The sequence below is a fragment of the Lytechinus pictus genome, chromosome 2, assembly GCF_037042905.1.
Source record: "Lytechinus pictus isolate F3 Inbred chromosome 2, Lp3.0, whole genome shotgun sequence".
NCBI classification, from domain to species: domain Eukaryota; kingdom Metazoa; phylum Echinodermata; class Echinoidea; order Temnopleuroida; family Toxopneustidae; genus Lytechinus; species Lytechinus pictus.
In genome coordinates, this window is record NC_087246.1 from 44,743,009 (window position 1) to 44,763,301 (window position 20,293).

The 20,293-nt window shown below is 36.6% G+C and overlaps 1 protein-coding gene across 5 annotated transcripts; it reads right to left on the reverse strand.

Annotated features, from left to right (window-relative positions):
* Window positions 1–1,970: 1,970 nt before the first annotated feature.
* LOC129271541 (alpha-crystallin B chain-like) lies at window positions 1,971–19,487 on the reverse strand. Of its 5 annotated transcripts, XR_010292610.1 has the most exons (4): window positions 19,023–19,487; window positions 8,876–9,206; window positions 2,666–4,794; window positions 1,977–2,474 (listed from the first exon to the last, which is right to left on the reverse strand). XR_010292610.1 is itself a non-coding variant. In XM_064094876.1 (3 exons), the coding sequence occupies exons 1-3, from the start codon at window positions 19,052–19,054 to the stop codon at window positions 4,546–4,548; spliced, it is 612 nt and encodes a 203-aa protein (XP_063950946.1). In that variant the 5' UTR covers window positions 19,055–19,484; the 3' UTR covers window positions 1,971–4,545. The 5 variants fall into 5 exon arrangements, 3 of the variants coding, with proteins under 3 accessions (XP_063950946.1, XP_063950947.1, XP_054764845.1); XM_064094876.1 differs by having other exon boundaries at window positions 1,971–4,794; window positions 19,023–19,484; XM_064094877.1 differs by having other exon boundaries at window positions 1,971–4,794; window positions 8,876–9,228; window positions 19,023–19,195.
* Window positions 19,488–20,293: the final 806 nt, after the last annotated feature.

Here is a 20,293-nt window from a genome sequence, read left to right on the forward strand (position 1 = left end):
CACCATGTCCGACGAATAACCTTCTTCTGATCATGCGCAGAATGGAACTCCGAATTATCGAGCGCCGGAGTGCTTTATGAAAGGTGAAAGACGTTTCATCGGCAGATAGGACAGGGCCCTAGGAACGATATTTTTGGTGGGGGTGCTGAAGTCAATTTGACAAGCAAAAAAAAAAGGTTCTCACACACAATTTAAGCCCGTTTTGGTCTCTTAGGAAAAAAGGTTTCACTATAAAATGCAGGTCGTTTCGTTTTGATTAAAAAAATTTGGCCAAGCAAAAACAAAATGTTGGTCATTTTCCATACATTTATTCAATTTTACAGAATTCCATGGGTTGCTGCTTAAGGAAAATAATACACGCAGCACCCCCTGGGAAAATCTTGGGGAAGCTTCAGTACCCCCAGCAACCCCGCAATGCCTCTCACTCAATCAAACTCAAGGAAATAAGCCAGTTCATAGTTACTTTATGGACAACTTTGTAAAAATTACCTTTCTTTTCTTTCATTAGTTTAGGCAAATTAGAAATTTTAAAGCAATGTTTTACGTTAATATTTTGATATAACCATGGAGCTTTCTATGATAGGTCCATGATAGAACAGGGTGCTGATATTGCAAAGACCAGAAACGGGTGGGGGTATGAATATGAAAGAGAGTTTGGTGTATTTGGCTCTCCAATAATCCTATCGAATTTTCCTGTCGCCGCCCCTAGATTTTTGCAATAATCGTAATATTTCAGAGATTAATTTTTTGTTCTCTACTTAATTCTTTTTATTTTGCTGTCTTCTTTCTGCATCGTATGTAGTGGGGCATTTCATAACAATCTAAAACGAAAAGTTGTTTCTTTATTTCTTTTTCAAATGGCAAAAAGTTCGTTCAGAATCTTTTCACGAAAACATTAAGGCCCGTATTCTGAAGTCGGGTTTAACTTAAACTCAGGTTTAAAGTTGTGGTTTAAGTATGGATAGCCAATTCTTACATAAATCACTAACGGTAGAGATACCATATTTCAGCTCATTTGGCTCTCAAATAATTCATGATTGTCTAGGAAGTATAAAAAGATTATTTTCTTCACCATCGATGAATCAGGAAAGAGCACAGCAAACATAAGAAACAGACAACTGAATAAAAATTTTGACACTTTTGGCTTCCCATAATTTTAGCACAGAGTTAGACCATATGGTCTAAGTTAAACCTTCAGAATACGGGCCTAAGATAATAAACTGTGTTGGGAACTGCATTACCATGGTAATAGCATAAGACGGGGGTATTAATCACCTTCAGCTGTGTCCTTTGCTTTTCTCTTCGTTTTTTTTTTTTCTTTGGGGGGGGGGATCCTTTTCTTTATTTGCGCCCTTTTCCCTTTTTGCGCCCCTGAGAGTCAGGCCCGTGCCCCCTTGACCCCCCTAGATACGCCACTGCCACAGTTTAGGCTATGTGGTATTCAAGGAGAGATCCAGAATTGAACAATGTAGGGGGCAGTGGTGTACAAAAATTCTGCCATGCCAAAAGAAATATAGGTGACCACAATAGAAGCAATTACCCCCCCCCCCTCCAAAAAAATGTTGGCAGGCGAAACAAACGAGAAATGTAGGCAGTGGCGTACCTAGGATTTTCCACAGGGGGGGCAAAACCGTCCCCAAAAAATTTGACGAGCAAAAAAAAAAAAAAAAAAGAAGGTCTTCAAGCTCGTCAGGGGGGCATTGAAGGTCTTAAAGCTCGTCAGGGGGGCAAAAAAGGTTTTTCAAGCCCGTCAGGGGGGGGGGGCAAAGATACGTTTTTGCATGGGTTTTGACTCGTCAGGGGGGGGGCAGAGTGCCCCCCCCTGCCCCCCCCCCCCGTAGGTACGCTAGTGAATGTAGATCTAAGGGACAAGGACAAGGTTTGGTCCAAAAAAATCACAGGATTAGAAATACAAGCTTTTCGGTTTTAAACGAACCCCCCAAAATGACAATAACGACAGTTCAATTTTTAATTTTCGATCAAAACTTTGTCCAATTTTGACTGTTTTATTGCAAAAGAACCACGAAATGCTATAAGCAATAAGGAAGAAATTACATAAATTGTACTTTTAAATCTGAGTATATTTGACACATTAATATTCACAAACATCTACAATAATAGGCGTTACGTTATTACGGAAGATAAAGACCAAACGTTTACACTTTTAGACTCTTGAAATGATTGGTGTATAAACGAATAATGACGTGGTGAATGCATGTGTCCAGCCAAAATCATTGAGAAGAAGATCAATGATTTAGATGGTAATTATTGGGAATCATCAGTTCATTTCGAAATGTTTAATTTCCACACACACCAAACACTTTGATTATTTTGACCAATCACTTTTAAGTGTAAATATTAGGCTATTGACGAGTAGGCATGTATAAACATAACTACGTAACAGCCAATTACATCCTACACTATACGCTGTAAAAAATATTGGGTAACATTTTAACCAGCACGAGGGTAATTATGTGTCCAACCAATTTGTGGCAGCATTTTACCCAATGCGGGAAGCATATTGTCCAGTAAGGTTAAAAAAATAAGCAGCAATTACTTTAGAATGGGCAAAATTTTCATCACAATGGATAAATAAAAATGCCCAAAACAAATGCCAAATTTTAGTTGGACACATAATTACCCTCATGGAGCATTTTTACCCAATGTTTTAAGAGTGTATGAAAAAAATATTCAGATTTGAATAGCGCTGATCTGTTTTATAAACAATAATTTCTTAAATCTCCTAAAATCATCCATTCAAACTTCTAACATAATTCATTTTAAAAATATGCATTTCAGTTACTTTCAACTAGAATTGGTGCAAGGTGTCTAAGGTTTTTTGTAGGCCTTAGGCCTACCGCATCAGTGCAATGAGATCACATGATTTTGTGAAATTATTTTTGTGTAAACTTTTAGTGATAAATGATATAGCTCGGAGCCAAATAAAAGCGGTTTGATTTGAAATTGGATCTTACTCAATGGAAGACAAAATTCAAAGATTTATTTTATTTATGTATTGACGCATAAATTAAATTCAAGTCAAGCTATGATTTACAGAAGATTTATCTATGAATTTGTAAATAGAAATCAATATTAAGCAAACAAAAAATTTTACTTGACATCTTTGTAAAACAATTTAAAGTTACAGAATTTCTAATCCTTAACAGGGTCTTAATGATTGCTTCTTGATAAGCCTAGGAATTTGCCATTTATAATCGAAATAAAGAAACAAGCAAACTCTGCTAATTAACAACAAAATTGTACAATACTTAAAAAATAAAAAATGCAATGTTATAGAGGCCGATCGCCTGTCCCAATATAGGCTTACCATGTGAATTAAAGAAACGAAATATTAAAGAAAATATATCACAGAAGGTGCTTAATGATACACCATGTCCCTATATCTTGCGTAGAGTTGCTATTGATTTAAATCAAACACAAACCGGGATTGTTATCAATTCCTATATTTTAACAACACAACTTGAGATCAATATCAATTTTAATTCGATTTAAATCGATCGATCACAACTCTTTACAAGTCGGTGCTCCATGCAGGAGGTGTTTCACAAAGCTGGTTTTAAAGTTACAATGACATGTTACGAACAACTGTTTTATGGCAAGCCATCGAGTTCTCCAATGGTTTTAATCGCATGACCTAAAATCTGAATAAGCAGATATCAATTAGCACTTTTGTATATTGCGATCTCTCATTTAGAGACGTAAAATAAATATTTTCTGTTAGTGAAATTACCTTTGTCGCAGTAACGATTTACTACACCGTCCGGTACGACTTTGGGACTATATGTTTACACTTTATGGGCTATTACCGGCATTCGTTATAAAGCTTTGTGTAACATAACTTTGGGAACATATACGGTCACATCAGTGAAACCGAAGTCGGCCCGATAGTGACATGGCGAGATACGTCACCTTGCCAAGTCGACTTTAATACACTCATTATGTTGCGAGATATGTTGTTTTGTGAAAACTGACACACAAAAGTTGTATGTCAACATGGAAATGCGTTATCTCTCCATGTCGACTTACAAAAAGGTTTATTTTGGCATGGTAAAATTTTGACAAGTCGTCCTATAAAAAAATTATATGTCGTCATGGCGAGATCTTGTCAAGTCAGCCCCAGAAAAGGCGATATGATGATACGGCGAGATAACAATCTTGCCCAGTAAACAGTAAACGTCGATCACGTATCTCGCCATGTCGACATACAACAGACTCTGTAAAAGTCGACATGGCGAGGTAACATATCTCCCCATCTCGTTAAAATTTATTTTCATGGCACATTAAAGTTTGTAACCAGCTGGGGTGAAATCGGTTTGGAGTTTGTTCTGGTGGCTTGACTATAATACCACCAGGGGCCCGTTTCATAAAATAAAAACTTGTTATTATAGCAAACGCACAATGTCTATAACAAGTTTACTATCAGCCAATCATAATATTGTATGATTCCAGTTGCTTTAAACTGTTATTGCGAATTTGTTATTATAACAAGTTTTATGAAACGGGGCCCCAGAACTTTCGGTGATTTTACTTCTTAGCCCCTCCGATGGCTGGCTTACTCTCAACCTTGATGGGGATGTTTTGGTTCTTTGGTTTGGGAGGATTGCGGGGAGCTTGGATAGCCAGGATGCCATCTTGGCCCAGTGATGACGTCACAGTGGTAGGGTCGACATCGGGTGGGAGGGTATAGCGACGGGTAAACTCCCGGGAGATCTTGCCGTGGTCGTCCTGTTTTTCCATGTGCTTGCCGTGCACGGTGAGTTCGGTTTCAACGATCTGGGAGGGGGAGGGGTGATAGAAAAAAAATGGTATCAACAGATTAAGATATTTTTTCTTGTAAATAGTGTATTTTATGTTCACTAAAAATGATCGCAATTGTCTGCATCAGTAATAAGTAGAATTAGTACTGAATTTGATGTACAATATTGAGATTTGGTTAATATTATTGTTTAAACTATGATAATGACATTATTTGGGGCTAACCTCGACTAGCACCTTGCTATTATGTTAGCTCCAATTACTAAATGCTGTGTTTATATGTAATGTACTATTCCATGTTATTGTACCTGACAGTAATAGTTGGTAATAAATTAAATTCAATTCAATTCAATATAATGGTCTGAGTCGAAGCACCTATAGGCACATTTTTGTAATAAAGATATATGACGTTAATTATAATATTCAAACAAGGCTGTTTAGTATATGAAGTCTACAGAAGTTGTTTTATAGCAGTTTAAACAAAAATATATATTTTCTTTAATTTATTTAATCTTTGATAAATTAAGCTTCATTGTTTAAAGTGTTGAAAATTCATGCAGTAAACAGCATCGTATAAACATTTTAAACAGCGTGTTTATTGTGCATATTCCATCTTGCATCTCATTCATTGCTTTATTATGTATCACTGTCATCAATGACGTAATGAGCCAAAAACAAAAAATAAGGGCTGAACATTGTGTATGGGGCAATATTTGGAAGTCATGTCATATTCCAACATTTTGTTTTTTTATTTCTCTTGGTCGTGGAATATTTCGGGCCCCAAACCCCAATATAGGCTTATACGCCAATGTTCCCGTCATCATTATCATCATCGTCATCATCTTCGCCATCAACATCATCATCAACTTCATCATCATTATCACTATCAACATCATCACGATCATCATTATCACCATCATCACTAACATTATCATCATCTTCATCATCATTATCATCGTCATTATCATCATCATCATCACCATCATCATTTTCATCATCATCTTCGTCGTCATCATCATTATCATCATCGTCATTTTCACCATCATTATCATCATCATCATTATCATCATCACCATCATTATCATCACCATCATCATCACCACCACCACCATCATTTTCATCATCGTCATCATCATCGTCATCGCAAGCACCATCATCGTGATCATAATAGCCATACGATATATCGGGGGAGACGTCTTCTAAAAATACCTTCTCCGAATGAACACCCACACACACACCGAAACGTATGCAAGAATATTCTAGTTTGATGACTGCACGTATAGGAATGTTCGCCCCCATGCAATTAAATCAGCGGGGATCATTACATTGCCCTCACGAAAATTCCATCAAAGTTGGATACAGCACGTAACAATCGAGGTATATGAAAGTGGATACTGACGGATGGTCCTTTACTACTAAACACGATCTCCAACCTTCACCACCCCAAATATGAAATAACAAATAATAGAAAATCATTATGTATTTAATGATACTTTGAGATTTTGAAAACCGTTTGAGATTTTTGAAAACCGTCATGCAAAAGTAGTCATAATTTCTCATGTATTTCTTTATCAATCCACCCTCAAGTTTGGTTAGGCCTACTTGACCATTTACATATTCCTTCTCTTTCCCTTGTTATTTGTATGCGTTTATTGTCATTGATTTTGTTAAATCCATTTTTTATTAAAAACAAATGCTTCATAGAACTCCAAAGTAATTATTAACATCCAAAGACCAGGAGTTATCCCGTACAACAATATATATACAAAACATGTATACTAGCCTATATCTAATTTGTCATTTTTCCTTACTTCTCCCTTCAAAAATTGAAAATAATAATTATGCTCTATTTTTCACGTGTACACAACCTATTAAGCCAAAACGCATTAATGACCTTGACTTTGTTTCTACGCAAAATAAATGTACATAGCCTAAATAGGTGGCGGCGTCAACTCGAGTCACAGAGGTGCGTTATACCTTTCTTTCTACCTCCATGGTTATACCAACACGGTAAAAATAACAGTTAGTGTGTGCCCAAACACCCTCTCTTCAAGTTCGAAATACAACTTGTAGTATTGCATGGTAACGTGAAAAGTTTGTAGAGAGGGATTGTTTTTGACATGGGTGTGGGTGTGGGAGTGAGGAGGAGTTTCTTACTTTGGTAGTATGGTGATAAATTGCGGTCTACGGTAGTTTGGACGGCCATTAATGTAATAGCGGATCGATTCACGGATTTATTTTCATATAATAACAATCTACACTCAAATCCAACAAGAACATGCAATAATATTCACTTAAACAATCCCAGGACACTATTTGCACATAAAACACTAAGACATCATGGACCTGATATAGTGATATTTGGAATGCATTGCCAGATTCACTCAAGCTGACAAGATCATTTTATTCCTTTAAACGAACTATAAAAGAATTGCAATTAAACCAATACCTAACAAATAAAAAAAAGAAAATCATTATCATTGTTATCGTTATTTTAATTAGACATTTACTTTTATCTAGAACATGTATAAATTAAAATCAAACAACAAAACGTGTTTTTTTCTAACATTTCATGCCAAGGACCAAGCATCTCCCTTGCCCCCCCCCCCCCCCTCCCAGTCCCTCATGCACTTGCACGTTTTATGACAATAGATATTAATTATTTTGGCTATTTTCCAGGGCTGTTACGTTTTCAAGCTTTGCTTTTGTGAAGACCCTTGCAACCATCCTATTTATTGTGTAACAGAAAATACCACTTAATATTTTTCATTTATGTATGATATATTTGATGATTTATATACAAAACTATTGTTCATTATCTTGATGTAAAATTTCAGATATGTATTTTCTTGTCCAGAATTTTGTTATGAAAAATGTTGCAAAAACCAATAAATGAAATGAAATGAAATATTAAAGTGAGTGCTGTTCTAACTAGTTCACCCGGCCGAATATAAGTCCACACCAACCTATACTATTAACAAAAAATATTTTATTTATTGTTTGTCATGTTCTTGGATCAAAGTTATTTCCATTGCCATGAAACCACTTGTAAATTTAAGGCATCCAACCACAAAGTTACATATTAGAGGCCTATTTATTTTCAGGTGTTATGTCCTTCTTATCATACAGTATTAAATTGATGTGCTGTGTAGATTTGCATGATTTGCTATGGAGAAAGCTAAGAAATACATACGTGACCGCCATGAATATTACATGTAATCTCATTTAATAAAGCATTATTTTGAGGATTGTCATCTTTAATCTATGACAGTTGTCCACATTCTGAAGATACATGAACCTATTTAATGTAGATTCCTTATTTCGATTCAAATGTTGGTTGTTATAATTTTTTCCCACAAATATGAGTTATAACAGAAATAAAATGGGTCTCAATTTTTTCTGTAACACGTCATAAAGCTTTTCCATAATGGGAAATAATTTTCTGATTATGATTGGCATTCACACAACATGCATAATATCCAGGGGCCGCGGAACGGCTTTGAAAGTGGGGGGGGGGGGCTGACCATGCAAAAAAATCACAATCAGATGGTCATTTTTTTTTCGTTTTTGTACACTATTTAGAAAAAAAGTGGGAACTGAAGCCCCCAGCCCCCCCCCCCCCCCGGTTCCGCGGCCCCTGATATCCAATCAAACAAAGACACATGAGACTCGTATACACGATGGGCGGCACCAGGGGTATTTTGATAAAGGGGCAAGACGTCCCGAAGGGGAAGTCCATTCTTGCATGAAAAATATGATTATTGAATTTAAGAGTTACATGACCAAGGCCCCGTTTTGTTTAAAGTCCCCTTTCTTCCCCCTTGGTAATTTTTTTTGGGGGGAAGGGGATAGAGTCACAAGGATGGTTCGGTGATCCTGATAGGTGTTTCATATACCTGTTCGTAACTTACGAGCGATTTTAAGAACGACTGGTGATCTTTTCTTAGAAGCTAATTCAACATCAATGAAAATTTGGTGTTTATCATATACCACAAGAAAGGATCACCAGTTATTCGTAAAGTTGCTCGTCACTTATCAACAGTTTTATTAAACACCCACCAAAACCAGGAGAAATAAGAGGGTCATCAATTCCTTTTACCTTGATTTCGATGTCCTCCGGGTCAAAGTTACTGACGTCGACAGCCACTTTGAAGTCGGTATCCGTCATCATGACATCCCCCGTCGACACGGGAATGGGTGTCCTCCCCATCCTCATCGGAGGCATGCTGGCGACTTCCATCCTCCTCGAAGGCACCATCGCCGTCGTCGGCCTCGATGTCACGTAGTACTGCGAAGAACTCGGGTGAGACGGGAAGTCGCCGAAGTCGTCCTCGAAATGGACGGCGTCGCCGAAGCGTTGCTCGAGACCGAGTCGACTAGGCATTGGTTGATGATCCCATCCGCCGTCGTCGGTGAATCGACGTCGAGAGCTGTAAGAATAATTGTAAGGATCTCGTCGTAAAGCCATTCCAAAGTTTTGATTATCGGGCTCCAGGATTGCGAAAGCAAAGGGAATTATGGACAGAAGAACTTGAACTACAGTGTGCTCGTAGCGTTATCGTAATATAATCGTAGTGTAAACGTGGTATAATCGTTCTTAAGTCCAAAATACATAAATAAACTTTAATAAAACTCAAATTGTTTCCCTTTGGTGAGATGTTCAGAACACCCAAAACTAGAGCGAAAGTATATAGGTCCTCCAAGATGCATAAGGAAATAGTTGGTCCGGATAGCAAGAGGAATTAGAAGCGACCGGCACTTGATGTAGAGAATGGGTGTGTTAACGGTAGCTCTCTACAACTGGAGCTGGGTTTTATTCCCTCCTACCCTGCACTGGTATCTAGATCATGCAATGAATTCCATCCACCTGACATCAGGCATCAGAAAGGGGACCGGGGGGCGACCGTCGAGGTGCAAATTAATACCGGGGAATGATAATGGTTATCCGTACATCTATGTCACACCGTCTCAGAAATGTTTTGACGGGCCTATCATGTTGGTTAGCATAATTATGAACCTGTATCAAATATTGGTTAATTAAAAATCTATATTCGCTTATTTCATTGTAACCAACATTTAAACGTTTATAATTATTATTAACCAACCTGTTTTATTTCTGAAAATGTATATTCGTTCCAGAGAGAATACTTGTTGAACAAAATAGCGGTGCTTTTAAATGCAATTACACTAATGGATTGTGAATCATTGTGAATCAAACGAGGATTGCAATTACATGGTCTAAGACAATTGTAGCATAATGGGGGTATGTGTTAAAGTGAGAGAACTGTGGTACCAGGGAGGGAAGGGGGCAAACAAGAGAGAGAGAAAGATTGAGAGAGAGAGGGGGAGGAGAAGACCATGAAGAGCAGAGCGTGAAATAGAAGATTAGAAGGAGTGAAACGGAGACAAAACAAGGGGAAAAGAGGGGGAGGAATACAATTTTAAAAGAAAAATTAGAATGGAGTGACGTCACTAGTGTAATGCTTTATACAAAGGGGGAGAGCGGAGAGAAGGGGAAAGAGTCAAGAGGACTCCGACAAATGGGATAGAAAGGGGGTCGATTGTATCATGTCACTCCTAAACACACAGCTCTCTGATGGTCCTATCTATCATAAGCATGTCAATATACTGAACGGAATATAGACTAACCGTGTCAGATTCCAGAAATCCCGACATCCACCCTAGGCCGCTACAAAATACCTACACGCCTTGATAAACATTACCAATAACCCGCCGCTGGTAGAGTGGTGTTATGGTCGGATGAAAGAAGCTTCATCTTCGATACAGAGGTGATTTGAGGGGATATAAGAAGGGGATGTTCCTCTACTGAAATCACTTCATATACCCGAGGCTGCTACAAATACCTACACGCCATTACAGGGGCCGCGGCCCATGCATTATACATCCTCTCCCGTATAGAGGTATGCCGTACTGATAGTAGGGTTCTCTTTTGGCCTTCTACCTCTCGGCAAATTTGGAGGAATGAAATCGTTACAATTCCATGGACAGTACTAATCCGATTATGAGACGTGCATAACATTCATTCCACATACATTTTGTTGGAGCCTGATCAATGTTGAAGGGGACATACTCTTAAATACAAAATTACCATCGCACTAAACGGTAAGGAATGTACCATATAAAGTATTCATTATCGCAATCATTCTTATCCAATTTATATCATGACATAATTATTATGCAAATTTAAATTTACTATTATATACAATCCATTATTAAGTCTGTTTCACGGCGTGTCTCACTTAAAGATATAAATCTACAGAAGTCGCGGTCAGGGGTACTCTGATCAGTAACATCTATGTTATCTTTATTTACCCGTCTTTTTTATATAAAAGGGCCTTTAACTATCTCATATAAATCTCTTGAAAAAATCCCATCAAGAAGGAAACATTAATCATGTTTATCCTGGATATGAATCGTTTCTTGTCGGGTATGTTCCCCAATCGGGAAGTGAAATTAAGCGCCAAGCATTCGCCCAATAGATATTTCGTGATGGAATGACTATTTGCTTTCTATTAGCCATGATTCCTCATTTCATTTTACAAGGACACCCTATATAGGCTGAGAAGAATTCGGATAGAATTAATATAGTGGAATCAATGAAAATTTATTAACAAATCGGTTGGAAAACGACGCAGCTATGGAAATTAACATTTTTGAATTATTTTGGTGAAATAGTGACCGACGTGATGCTCCCATCCTTCAGTTTCGTCGTAATCGTGTCATGTGAAATTATAATCATAATAATTTCCTACTTCAAGAATAAAACAGTGAATGAATAAGTGATTTTGACATAAAAAATCACTTTAACTATTTAACTATTTTTTACAAAAAAAATGTTTACACATACACATATTTGACAAAATCGAAATATATAAATAGAGTGGAATCAAACAAGCAAAGCAATGAAAATTTATTCAAAATCGGATGGTAAACGACGCAGTTATGGAAATGTGAAATTTTGAATTATTTGGTGAATAGTGACCGAGGTGAGTTTCTTCGCTATGGTATCATGTGAAAGTATAAATAATCATAATAATTCCCTACTTCAAGAATAAAAAAGTGAATTAATTAGTGATTGTGACATAAAAAAATCATTTTCATCAATTTATAAATTGATTCAAAATTGATATAAATGATTCATACAATTATATAAATTGTGGATCATTCAGGTTTGAAATATACTTTCAAAAACATACATTTTTTATTACATTTTAACATATTTAATCCACATTCCTTATTCAAATCGCATTCGCATTTCGTTTCTTAAGAAAATTTGTCCACCTTGTTTTATTTACTTTTATGATTATTAATACTTGGAATTGTGGGATAGACAAAAGGATTTGAAATATAGAGAGAGGAGAAAACAGGCTATGAAATAATAAAACCTAAAAAATCCTAATTTGCAATAAGATTAAATGATTAAATGTATGCATTATTGAAAGAATTAAACGAATTTAATAATTGGATAGAAATATGTGAAAATTATATTATTTTTTCATGAAATTGATAGTAACCGTGCATATTGATAAAATTGAAAAAGAAATGAAACCTCACCTTAATTGTTGTCTCCATGTAAAGTTTGATAATAAAAAGAAAGAAAAAGATTTTTTTTAAATTGATAATTATAGCAAAGTTATATTTTTCTATGTTTATATTTTTTTAAACAATAAAGATAAATAGTGTTTAGAATTGAAATGTTTATTACACCTTTTTGTATAATATTGATATGCGCTGTTTTCTATTTTAGTTTACAATGAGTGGTAATCTTGTAAGGACTTGGAAATTCTCATCTAAACCTCGAGCTTTTAAACCTATAATTTCATACGAATGTGAGTGATTCTCAGAGTAAAGGCCTTTAATTTTCCCCTTTAATTACTGTATACTTTGTAAAAAAAACATTTCTCATCTCTAAGTCTCGGGGTAGAGCCAATAAAACCAGTCTGAAGAGCTTTCCCCAGGCAGAGCAGTACACTTCACATGATTAATGCTGTACTTATGCTGTAATCTACGTCGGATCTGAATGTATTCTTCCCAAGCTTTGGGCGCGAATAAATGTAGATATCGATATCTCACTGTATCCCTCTTTTCGAGCCTCTCTTCTGGTCTGTGAGAGCCCAGCAAGCAGAACGAACGTCTGCAAATGAAAGTTAGCTTCTGTTTCCATCATCCATGAATATGTCACACAAAGCTTGGCGATTGATCGTAACGTTCATGTACACATATGATTTTACGTAGTGATCAGTGCAAACGATCGTAAAGATCAACATTGCAATCAATGGCTAATCTTCGTGTGACAAGACCCATATCATATGACACAGTCCGTCGTTATCGTCAGTGGCATGGTGGAGTGAAGTGTTGAGTGAAGGGCCAGGGTGATTTTAAAGAGTATAGGTCTATACGAACATGACAAAGCAAAACTTAATTGCAGCAGTTTATAATGTAATATGCAAATAATTTGTTTGAAAGGTTCACTGGGTTGATTTGCGACCAACATGCAATCTTGATACAAATTGATTAATAGTGTTAGAATCAATATGAAGAAATTAATTTGTCATATTAACAATATACCCGTGAACTGCACTTTTAACATATACATTTATATATATATATATATATATACATGTATATATATATATATATATATATATATAAATGACAGAGTGTACCATGACGTTAGGACAAAAGTCTGAGCCCCGGTGTTTGTCCCCCAAAATGTGAACAACTGACAGGTTTGTAATCCATGTATAGCCCCTTTTAAAAATAACAAGAAAGCGGTAAATTTTGTCCATTTAGTTTTCTCAATAGGGCCTAAGCTTTAATTCATAAAAAGGCAACAAGGCGGCATTTAAAAAAATACTTTTTGCACAGCTTAGTTCACCGTGAAGAGACTATATGTATTTAGTTACCAGCATTGTCAGCTTTCGCACCCCTTCAATCGCCCCTAAAGATTTCAAATCAGTCTTGTTCTCTCCACTGCCCTTATATTGGCCCCTCTTGTAAATCGTGGTGCAAAGTGCATGACTAGAACACATAATCTGAATGGGTCTCAGCCTACCTTACATGTGCATTCTGGCTGGTGAGATAGATAGATATACAGCGATGAAGAAGGGAAATTGAAAGGAAACTGGAAGGAAATTATTTGGAAAAATTGCGATTCATGGCAATGATTGGTACAGCAAATCGAAACGAAGGCACATCAATTTCAGGAAATGGTGTCGTAAAGCAAGCGAATTGAAAATAATAACTGTGGAGGAAATGGTATGGTTAAGGGGGGGGGGGGCAAGACGAAGGGGGTACCAAGAGACATGGGAAGAGAGTGAAGGGGGAGTAGATCATTATTCAAGATTATAATGAGACAACCGGTGTACGTAGGATTGGCGCCTAAAGAAGATCTTCATAAGATGTGAAGTGATTATGGTCGATTGTCGAAGGGTGCGTGTGTGTGTGAGAGAGAGCGAGAGGGGGGGGGGGGTCGATCAAGAAATGAAACAAACAGTGTACGTAGGAGTGTTGTTGATATGAAATGACTTCGATCGTCAAAGAGAAAGATAGAGAGGGGGGGGGAGAAGGGGGTCAGTTTAGGAAATATGACACAACCAGTGTACTTTGGAGTGTTGCCTAACAAAATCTTCATATTAAGATAAGAAGTAATTCCGATCTCCAAAGAGAGAGAGACAGACAGACAGACAGAGAGAGGGGAAGTTGACAGAAAGACAGATTGACTTATACAGAGCAGACGAATTTGTTGATAATTGGCTATCAGCCTGTTCACCCAATTCATTAAAAACATAGATTCATGTATAGGGGTGTCCGACGATCTACCACTTGATCACCATCGAGCACACATTTCCTCTAAATCTAAATCTCCAAACAGACATAGTAGTCGGTGTGGAATTAAAACTAAATAAACACCTCCAGATACAGATCGACTAAGAATAAATGTCCACGTCCCTTGACAAAAGCTCCTTTATACAGAAAATCTCCCAGTTCAGGGAATTGACATCACGTATATGATAAAGTAGCCAAGAAGTATATAGACTGAAATTGAGACGGATGGATTTATTGCTTCTAGGAAAGGAGAGTCTGATACATATTGTGATCATTTTGTAGTAAATTAGGGTAGATGGTAGGATAATATCAAGGTTTTATCGTTCGTTAATCTCCACCGTGTGGTTTGAAATAGAAATGGAGCTGCCAATAACAAGGATAAAGAAATGCAGAAAAAAGGGAAGATGAGGAACAGATAAAGACTTAAAGACGATATAGATGTATGGATATGGTGATTGAGAGAGGGTGAGAGGGAAAAGAGAGAGAGAGGGGGGATGGGGAGGGGGAGAGATAGGAGAGAAAGAAGAGTGAAGGAGGAAGCAAGAGAGAGAAAGAGAGAGAGAGAGCTGGATGGAGGATTTTTCTATTTAAAAAATATAGAGTAAGACCTACCTAAAAAATAATCAACCTACTATTTCTCTATTTTTCATTTATTAGAATATAGAGAAAAACACCTACACATGACAAGAATGAATCCGCACACCCGCCATTGATCTTGCCGTGGCGAACTATAGCCCTTACTTCAAAATATTTTCTTACATTGCTACTTGCGATGTTGCATTATAATCAGATGTTCCCGAAGCAGCCAATGTTCCCTCGTGAAATATATCGGTAATCGAGGGCATCCAAATTAGAAATCGATATAATAACAGTACATCTGAGGATTCGAGGATTCATGGGTGGTAGTAAGATGATGACGATGGAGAAGGGGGAGGAAGAATGAGGAAGAAAAAAGATGCCGGATAGAGATTTCAGATTAAGAGAGAGAGAGAGAGAGATAGGGGGAGAGATGGGGGTGTAGAGTAAACAGAGCAGTGAAGACAGAAAGAGAAGGAGGAAGGCATAGGTAAAATAGGACATGATATAAACATTCCTTACGATGAAAAAAATAATGAACAACACTGTTATATAATTTAAATAATAATTTAAACAACGCTGTTTACTGTGTGAATCGCACAGTAGTTGTTTAAACAGTTTAAACAAGTGTTTAAAATCTTAAACAACCATGCTTGAATTATTGATAATTAAATATTTGAATTTAACTGTGTTGTTTAAGATTTTAAACACTTGTTAATTTTTTTTAAACAACTACCGTGCTATTCACATAGTAAACAGCGTTGTTTAAATTATTTTCAACAGTGAAGGTAATGTTGCAAGGTGACTGTCATTGTGTTGGTGTTGTTGTTGATGATGATGGTGGTGGTGGTGATGATGATGACGACGACGACGACGATGGTGGTAAAACGATGATAGTGATGATGATGATGCTGTTGATAATGATGATGGTGATGGTGGTGACGACGATGACAATGATGAGGATGACGAGGATGATTATGATTTTGAGGATGATGATGATAATGATGATGATTATGATGATTATGATGATGATTAGAAAGGCCACGAGAGTTATGATGGTGACCACAATGATAATGATCAGTGTGTAATAAAGATATTTATGGTAACGATCATGACAAATGGGGCTATCAGTGATGATGATGATGATGGTGGTGGTGATTATGATGCTTATGACCATGGTGAAGGTGATAATGGCGAAGATGTGGAAGTGGTGGATGAGTAGGGCAATGATGATGATAATGACGACGATGATGATGATGACGACAATGATGATGATGATGTTGGTGCAAATACATATGATGGTAATGACGTCGGAATCCACGATGATTTTCCTAATAATAACGCGGACCATGGTATCGCGGCCACTAAATAATGATACCTGACAATGGAGGAACTAACCTCTATCAAATGTTAATAAAAACTAATCCAAAAATAAACGAAACATATTATAGGCCTACATAAAACTGAAATGCACAACAGTATTACCTACAAGCCTGCTATTATCATTACAATCGAAGGTGACTTATATATGTCTCATCGTTGTTTCATGGGGCAATAGGCAGGGGCGGATCCAGTATTCACACACGGAGTACAAACAATTTTGTCAATTTCTCTCAAATTAATAATGAGAAGCAAAAGTACCCCCAAAACCTTATCACTCCGAAATAGAAGTCTTTATTACCGTAAAGGAGCCGGCAAGCAAGAAAACAAGTAAAGAAAAGGGGGCAACTGCTTCAAAAGGGGCGTGTCCCCCGTTCCCCCTCTGAGTTAGTCCACTTGAATGATGAATTTACCTCCTGGCATTGAAGATGAGGAAACCGTATGGCATGATATGGCTTACAATGACTATAGCAATTAACCTCACTCTGCCATTAATGAAGCATGTTCTAACTCTGTTTGAATTAATTATGTTGTTTTCAATGAGAGCAACGGGAAGGATGATAAGGGTATCGAGTACCCCCCCCCCTCTTCCCTTCCTCAACCTCACCCCATTACCATACCCATCACATCCGCCATTTCTCTGGTCAGATGATTAATATGATTAAGACAGAATTGCTATGTGTTGAAAGCTTTTTCCGACTTAAAGGTAAAGTTCAAATATCTGGTAGATCCTAACCAACAGTTTTTTTTTATAAGGACATATATTTACCAACATATTGGTTATTTCGACTAATCCTTTCTAAGCGTTATAGACCTTTGCCAGGAGCTTTTCCTATTTATGTTTGCGCGAAACCTAAATTATGGTTGTGCTAGAGCAACACCTACATTCTAAATAAATGAATAATTAATGTTTTTCAAAGACGTGTAATGATATTCTCTCGATATTAGACATGCTAGTTGTGATTATACTTCATACTATACCATGGATACACAGTTGATCTATACTCTACTTCATTATTCCCCAGTGATATTGGTTCTTATAATTTTCATCCCCATCAACAGTTAAGTCACATTCCGTTTGCTTAAAAAATATCTTTGCTTAAGTCAAATTATGAATACCCGTTTGAATGTCATAATTATTCAATCATGATCAGTGTCCATTATTACTTGAAATATCATTCAATTTGAAAAGAAGTAAGTCATATCTGTTTTACAAGTCAACATGCATCTGATTGAAGCTCTATAATTCCATGAAGAAAATAAGACGTCACCATGCTGCGAAAATTGATGAGAATCTTGAAGAACGGTCGAGGGCTTGTATCACAATATAGTTATTGTAGCAATAAATGAATAATATTGTTAAGATCGTCATTTATAGTTAGTATTTTACTGGACCATCGATCAGGAACGAGCATCATTCCAGCATGGGCCCACAGTGGTATATGGGTCCATGATTCCAGCAAAGATTGGCACAGTTCTTGTTCAAAAAAAAAAATTAGGACGAAACTGCTGTAATAGTTCACCAAGCTGTCCTTTGTCATTTGAATGATGGGCATTGTCAATAGATTAACTGTGTTCTTGAATCCGTCATGTGTCGCGATTGAGAAAAGATAAACCCTTGCAAAGAGTTTCTGTCATGTCTGTATCTGTTACAGAGAGACTCATGTAGGAATTCGACAGGACAAATTTTCGCTGCATAACGCCAAGCTGTTATAACCAATTACACAGCAAAAAAAAATAGTTAAAGGACAAGTCTACCCCAATAAAAAGTTGTTTTGAATAAAAAGAGAAAAATCCAACAAGCATAACACTGAAAATTTCATCAAAATCAGATGTAAAATAAGAAAGTTATGACATTTTAAGATTTCGTTTAATTTCACAAAACAGTTATTATGCACATCCTGGTCTGTATGCAAATGAGGGAAGTGATGATGTCGTCCACTCACTCTTTCTTTTGTATTTTATTGTATGTTTCACATTGTCATGTGAAAGAAAGTTTTATTCCTTTCTGAACATGTGGAATTACCATTGTTTCAACATTTTATGGCTCTGTCAAGTTGGTCCCTATTTTGTAAAAATTGAAATATTGTATAATTCAAACGAAGCGTAAAATTGTCATAACTTTCTTACTTTACATCCGATTGTGAAGAAATTTTCAGCGTAATGTTTGTTGGAATTTCCTCTATTGATTCAAATCAATATTTTTTCTGGGGTAGACTTGACCTTTAATCAGTCATAGTGGCTGACGACAGAAATTACTCTCGGGTTTTGTTATCAAAGTTGAGACATGGCTGATCCGGGATTTGAACCCACAACCTCACGATCAAGAGTCTTGGGGTTAACTTATGATGTAAATTACACATCATCTCCTATCATTTAAGCTAATTGTATAACGTAATAAATCCACACATTGAAAATCCATAATGTAATTGTTAACTTACCTACTGTGTTTAGTGACCACTTTCCTTTCCATATTGTATACACGTGTGTTAAAAAAACTTGAAAGAGAAAGTGATAATGAATTCTTCCTTAAATAGAGGTCGAGAGAGTAGTTCACGAAAGAGATCCTCAACAAAAATTATAGTCAAATGGACACAATGCGACGATCGCAACTATGTACTTATCCTAACATTGGAACGCGGACGATACGTGCACAGAGTGGCGCCGCGCCGGACTTCAAATTGCAGGAATATGCAACCTGTTTTTCAAATTGAAGACGCCAAGCAAAGCAAAGGTCTTATAGCCACTGCACCGAATGATATCGCACGTTGCAGTAAATTTGGCCTAGTTACTGATCGAATGAATTTCAACTTTGTGTTATTTCTTTTATAAGAACACATTTAGTTTATTTCCAGGTTTACTTATAGAGTCCTCCGCCCCCAAATAGAAAATTCCAGAACAGCACTATATTTCTATTCACACTTCAAAATGTTCATTTTTCTTCAAGGATACTCTACCCCTTTTTTGTTCCCATAGTGAGAGAGTTTGTTTATAATGGAGTTTTTTTTTTTAAGACATCGGTTGTGTCGTTTCTATGGCTTCCGGGCGGACACATTGCCAAAAAGGAAATTTTACTGTTTTTATTCACCCAAGGCTTGAAATTTTCCTTCATCCTTTTACCTTTTTTTCTTTCATTTGGCTGTTCGGGTGTTTTTTTCTTTTTTTGAATACTCCTAACAACGATGGGCGGCCTCTTGTGTGAAGCGTGATTGTTATTTTCAAGTCAGGGTTAAATTTACACCTCAGGAACAATTAAGTGCCTAGTTGCCTTGGAGATCGAAAGGGGTGACAAATTAGTATTTTTATTGTATTGTCATGGTTACCCTCTATTGTTAGCTACTGTTTATGGTTATCGCTTCTTATATCAATAATGTAAATGTCTCGAGGCAGGAAGCTGCGCTATGAGAGTTTGACCATGGAGCTATTATTAGTCTTATACTGTAGATTTAGATTTGAAAAAAAAAAACATATTGAGATCAATGTGAATGTGTTTTCATTTCATATCGCAACTAGAGTATGTAATATCTATGACGATACATGCTTTCTGGCATTATAGCTTAAATGTGCCTTTCCTCCACAATCTATTCATTATAAAAAATGTGTATAAAGTAGACCTTAGATTTAATTGACGTTTTGTTGAAAAGTACAAGGAAAATAAGACTATTGATGATTTTAACACTACTATCACAATTTGGGTAATTATAAAATGTTA

Bases quoted from the DNA above. Each gene is read 5' to 3' on its own strand.
- LOC129271541 (XM_054908870.2), bottom strand. From the start codon at position 9,244: ATGGCTTTACGACGAGATCCTTACAATTATTCTTACAGCTCTCGACGT. The intron at 4,795-8,875 runs GTAAAAGGAATT...TCCCCCTCCCAG, and splicing joins CGGAGGACATCGAAATCAAG to ATCGTTGAAACCGAACTCAC.